General features: G+C 44.2%; 1 protein-coding gene across 1 annotated transcript in view; it reads right to left on the minus strand.

Moving 5' to 3' along the window:
• Positions 1–2,871: 2,871 nt before the first annotated feature.
• LOC123499873 (cell wall integrity and stress response component 3-like) overlaps positions 2,872–5,254 on the minus strand; it is a 96,106-nt gene continuing 93,723 nt past the window's right edge. The window contains exon 7 of the mRNA XM_045248407.1: positions 2,872–5,254. This exon is cut by the window's right edge and continues 165 nt beyond it. Within this exon, the coding sequence (XP_045104342.1) occupies positions 5,129–5,254 (126 nt within the window). The 3' untranslated portion in view covers positions 2,872–5,128.

The raw sequence follows: 5,254 nt of genomic DNA on the forward strand, positions 1-5,254 counted from the left end.
CTCTCTGTCTCTCTCTCTCTCTCTCTCTCTCTCTCTCTCTCTCTCTCTGTGTCCTTGTGTGATCTCTCTCTCTCTCTCTCTCTCTCTCTCTCTCTCTCTCTCTCTCTCTCTCTCTCTCTCTCTCTCTCGCCCGTGGGCCTACTTCAGAAGCTTTAGCAACTTCGGAGAAAGGAGAAGTGAAAGTTGTTTAAAGTTTCGAGTTGTATTCGTCTCGGGTATCGAATTCTGGGCCACAGGGATGCGAGTTCCGGATCTCCAAGTGTTAGGCTAAGGTGACTGACTTCCTTGCTGGCTAGTAAACTGGCTGGCATTATAAACTACTTTGACCGCAATACACATCTCTGTCCCTTTTTGAGATGGATTTATTGTGGATGTGATGGTGACGGTGTGGTATAAGAAAATCTAGTTCTGTTTAAGTTTTTTGGGGGAGAGTGGTAAAGTAGCGAGCTTCTCATCTTTACTTCTTTGTTTGTGGAATTGTCCTCCCTCACACACCAAGAAAATTCTCTCTCTCTCTCTCTCTCTCTCTCTCTCTCTCTCTCTCTCTCTCTCTCTCTCTCTCTCTCTCTCTCTCTCTCTCTCTCTCTCATACAATACACTTAGACTCTCTATGTACCACCATCAACCACCTAAACCAATCTTAAGTCAAGAGGAAGGTTTCAAGACACTTTTCTAATTGTGGTTAATCCTTGTTGCTCTTCTTTTTTTGGGACTGGCTTCTTTAGTGCGCCTTTATTTTTATTTTTAATATTTTTTTTTTTTTGCCTTTCTGTTACCTTTGACAAGCGTTAACCTAAAATGTAGAAAAATAATATCCAATCTTTTGAAACTATCTAATGTTAACGAGCTTACTATGTTCTTTTTTTAGTATGTTCTTCCTATTTATAACCATCCACTAATTCAATGTACCAGTGCATTTACTTACTTACCTCCAGTGTGTGAGTGCCAGATGGTATTGACAGATGGTGGGTGGCTGAATGCTGGGCGAGAGAAGGAAAGTAAAGCACGGGAAACCAGAACCATTTTATTAATATATCAAAGGGAGAAGACAAAGAGAGAGAGAGAGAGAGAGAGAGAGAGAGAGAGAGAGAGAGAGAGAGAGAGAGAGAGAGAAATCATTACAGAACATACAGACAGACAGCCAGACAGACAGAGAGACTCCCTAAAAACTACACACAGCCCTTCACATAACACCGAAACCTACGTCACCCACAGCCTATCAGCCTATCACTTAGAGAGAGAGAGAGAGAGAGAGAGAGAGAGAGAGAGAGAGAGAGAGAGAGAGAGAGAGGAAGGGAAAGCTGCGTACACAACCATCTACATACAGTGTCACTCTACGCACAGTGCCACTCACTATCTATCCCAGACACTCAGAAGCCTCCTCGTGCTCGCGTCTCTCAGTTCCTAAGGTACTCGAGGATCTTGGTGAAACGAGAGATGGACAGAGAAAATCAAGAAGTGTTACATGTCTTAAAGTTCCAAATAGAATAATGGTTTGAACAGCTTTTTTTTATATACCCTTTATAATATACTGTATATACGAAGAGGAAATGTATTGATATATGCACGTACGTAAGTGTATAGTAATAATAGGCATTGAGGTTTCGATCGGTTATGTAGGATTCTAAAAAAAAGATGAAAGGTAATTTGATTCCGTTTCATTCGTCTCACTTTCATATGAAGTTACGAGGTCTTGTGTTTGATTATCTTGTTTTGTACCTCACATGAAGAAAGGAAAGGAGTGAAATGTATTTCAATGTATTTGACTTTTTTTTGTTTCCTTAAAGTACGATAATTACGAGGGTTTGAGTTGATGTTTATATGTGGCTGAATAAGTATAACATGTACGGATATATAGAGAGTTGTCCATATCCAAGGAATGTACACGTGCAGTCTTGGTCAACGGTCGAGTAACAGCACACTTTTCTACTGTGTTTGCAACTTTCCCTCAATCTGAAGTCCTCGAGTAATATTAAAGTGGCATTGGTGGTACTATCTAAAGGCCAGGTTAGGTTAGGTTAGACTTAGATTAATTTACCTCATTAATTTCATGTCCAATCCCTTTATGGTCATGATTAACAAAAGACCACATTACTTTATGCCTAGAAATTTATAGTTACTGTCTCAAAAATTAGTAGATTTGGATGATTTCGTTCAATCTGTAAAACTATTATCAGGTTTAAAGAACATAGAGCATAAGGAAAGCTGCAATACTCCAACAGGTGTTCACATGAGTGTCTCTACATAGCACACAATTACCTACTTAGTCCACCTCTCCTTATATTTGTATAATCTTTTAAAACTCCCATTGACCAAACACTAAAAACTGGTTACGAGTCTATTCCATTCATGTAACACTATTTGAGAAGCTATTTAACTCAATTATTAGAATTTAACGTCATCAAGCTTGACCCCGTTACTTCTAGTTCTATGCTGATGACAAACCTTGAGGATTTTACTGTTCATATTAGCGTTGTTATATCGTATGACAAATGGGAGGGCTTTATATCGAAGGAAAACAAAGCACAGTGAAAGTGGTTGTTATTAGACTTGTGACCGCGGCTGAACGAACGTAATGTTGAATGAACTGAACTCAAATGTGTCGGCTCTCGGCGCGGCGGTTATGAGAAGGCAGGAGGGCGGGAGGGCAGAGCTGGCTTACCAACACTTCTGGCAACACTGCAGACGAGTCCCTTATATCGAATCAACGCATCTGCAATCACTGGTATACAAGAGTCTTTTCTAGCAGTGAAATTCTGTGCCTGTAGTATATATATATATATATATATATATATATATATATATATATATATATATATATATATATATATATATATATATATATATATATATATATATATATATCTTGAGCCGTGGACTCTTTGATTACAGGGACTATGTAGCAGTGAAATCAAGTATGTCACGAAGGTCTTGTGCTACTGCTTGCTTGCTTTATTATATTAACTATTTAGCAGTGATGTCCGGTGTACAAGGACTCTAGCAGTGATATCCATTGCATATATATGGACATTAGCTGTGAAATCTGTTATATTGGGATCAACTAGTAGTGAAATCCGTTATATGTTGGACAGTCTAACTGTGGAATCCTGCATATAAGGATCATCTAGCAGTGAAATCCATTATGTAGACTCCTAAGAGTAGTTTGAATGAGGGGACACTTGTAGGTGTCAATCTGCGGTGCTGCTGTTCAGTACTCGCTGCAGTATGCACAGAAGGTGAGAAGAAGCAAAGCCCTCCAGCTCTCTCCTCCGATTACCACCGCTTGTCTTTTATTTTGATTTTCACGTCACCATGAGCACGGCAGGCCCGGCTAACCTCATGGCCTCACGAGCCCCACCTGGCACCTGTTGCGTGCCGTCTGCCCCTTTCGCCTCGACGCAAATGTCACAAATCTTCGCTGGTGTTTTATAAATGTTACGTAAGTGTCTCTGTGGCTGCCGTGTTACAAATGCTGCAATACGTATACTGCCGTAGCGTTATAAATGTTACAACTACAGAGGGTTGGAGTGGCGTCACAAACAGTTACAAATTCCCACACAATGGATTGGTTTTAAGGTCACAGCATCGCCGGCACGAGGAATTATTATACAAGTTTTATGATATTCATGCCGACGACGAACCATTAATCTTACATGTAGTTCCTGTTACAAATGTCACGCCACGATTCTCCGCGGCGTGTTACAAAGGGTACACGCTGCGGGATGACACGTGACAGCCTTTCTGGCGTGGCGTAGCATAGCTCCCCAGCGCCATGGTTTACGAACGAGTGCTGCGGCAAACACAGCACACAGGGCGGCCTCCTCTACCCTCCCCTGGCCTAATTGTACACGCAAAGCTGCTGTGCTGGAAGGATGTGCACGCTGGGACGCTATGACACCACTGTTAAGTCACTGTGACCTACACACGGCCACACGACGTCGCTACACAACAACAAACACGACAGTGACAACGCAACGCGGCTGCTCCGTCTTGTGGGGAGCGACTCGCTAGAACACGAGTCGTCCAGCCGCCCGCGTGATCCCTAACCTAATTAGCACACTTGGTACGTTCCGCATGAGCAAAACACTGAAGCGACACAGAGGCGAGTGAGCGCGCCTGTGTGACGTATGGAAGTCATCCCAAGAACCATCATTACTCGGTGCGTCAGTGGTTTCCAGGCTGAGCAAAGGAACGCCAGCTGCTCCGCTAAGGCTGGTGAGTGCCGTTGAAGAATGAGTCCGGAAGCTTTGCCAGACAGCAGAATAATCGATAGAATCCCTTTACTGTTGGATTTGAAGAAGAAAATCAAAACGATGTCAAAGATTCCGCATCTTTCAATACCATACGTACATTAGTTGAAAATAATGCTCTTGAGCACAGTTTGATAGACAAACTTTTTTTACTTGTTACCGCCACATCTGCATCTTACCCAGTCTGTTCATTTCGTCAGCTCGGGTCAGTCAGGGCATCAAGCGTCCTCTGCCGTGGCTTGTACGATTAGGTATTGGTATGAATCTTTCACGCCGCCGTTTTATTTTTAGTACTTGAGCATCACTGAGCGACGGGCCGGTCTCGCTGGAAGACTCCGCGATGACTCACTCGGGTTGGCCTGCGGTGGTGTGAGAAGCAGTGACGTCACCCAGATACAAGAACGCCGTCACAGTCTTCACTTATAAGTGTGGCGAACCTCGTCTTGTGGCAATGGGGCAATGGCGCACATGGATGATGAGGTAAAAAAAAAAAAGTGCCTGGGGAGAGTTGAGAGATGCATGACTATCTCTTCTTCAGAACTCAGCCACGCCCTTCTCTGCACAGGGTCACGGAAGATGGGTGTGGGCGGCAAGGGAAAGAGGGGATGGATATTGGAGGTGTGGAGTCAGATGTCGGAGAGCAAAGGACGTGTGAGTTCAGCCGTGCGTCATGTCTGGCTTGTACATGAGTAGTCAGTTCTTCCCCGTCCTAAGAGGCAAAAGTTTATACCCGGCGGGTCGTTTCAGCATCACGCGTCTTGCCCTCCACCCCACACGCACGCACGCACTGACATGCTTCTCGGCACTTACACGCAGGATACCGTCCTCTCCTGAGTCCTTCACGCTAATAGTTTTCCTGCAGAGCGCCGTGGAGGCCTCTATATGTTGTTTTCATATGCGTGGTGGCGGTGGCGGTGATGCTTGTGTGAGGGCGGCTCTTTGGAGGGCGAGCCGGCCAGGGCATGGTAGCGGACGGCCGTGGAGGGCTGTGGGGGCGCCAGGCT

This window comes from Portunus trituberculatus, chromosome 50, assembly GCF_017591435.1.
Source record: "Portunus trituberculatus isolate SZX2019 chromosome 50, ASM1759143v1, whole genome shotgun sequence".
Classification (NCBI taxonomy): domain Eukaryota; kingdom Metazoa; phylum Arthropoda; class Malacostraca; order Decapoda; family Portunidae; genus Portunus; species Portunus trituberculatus.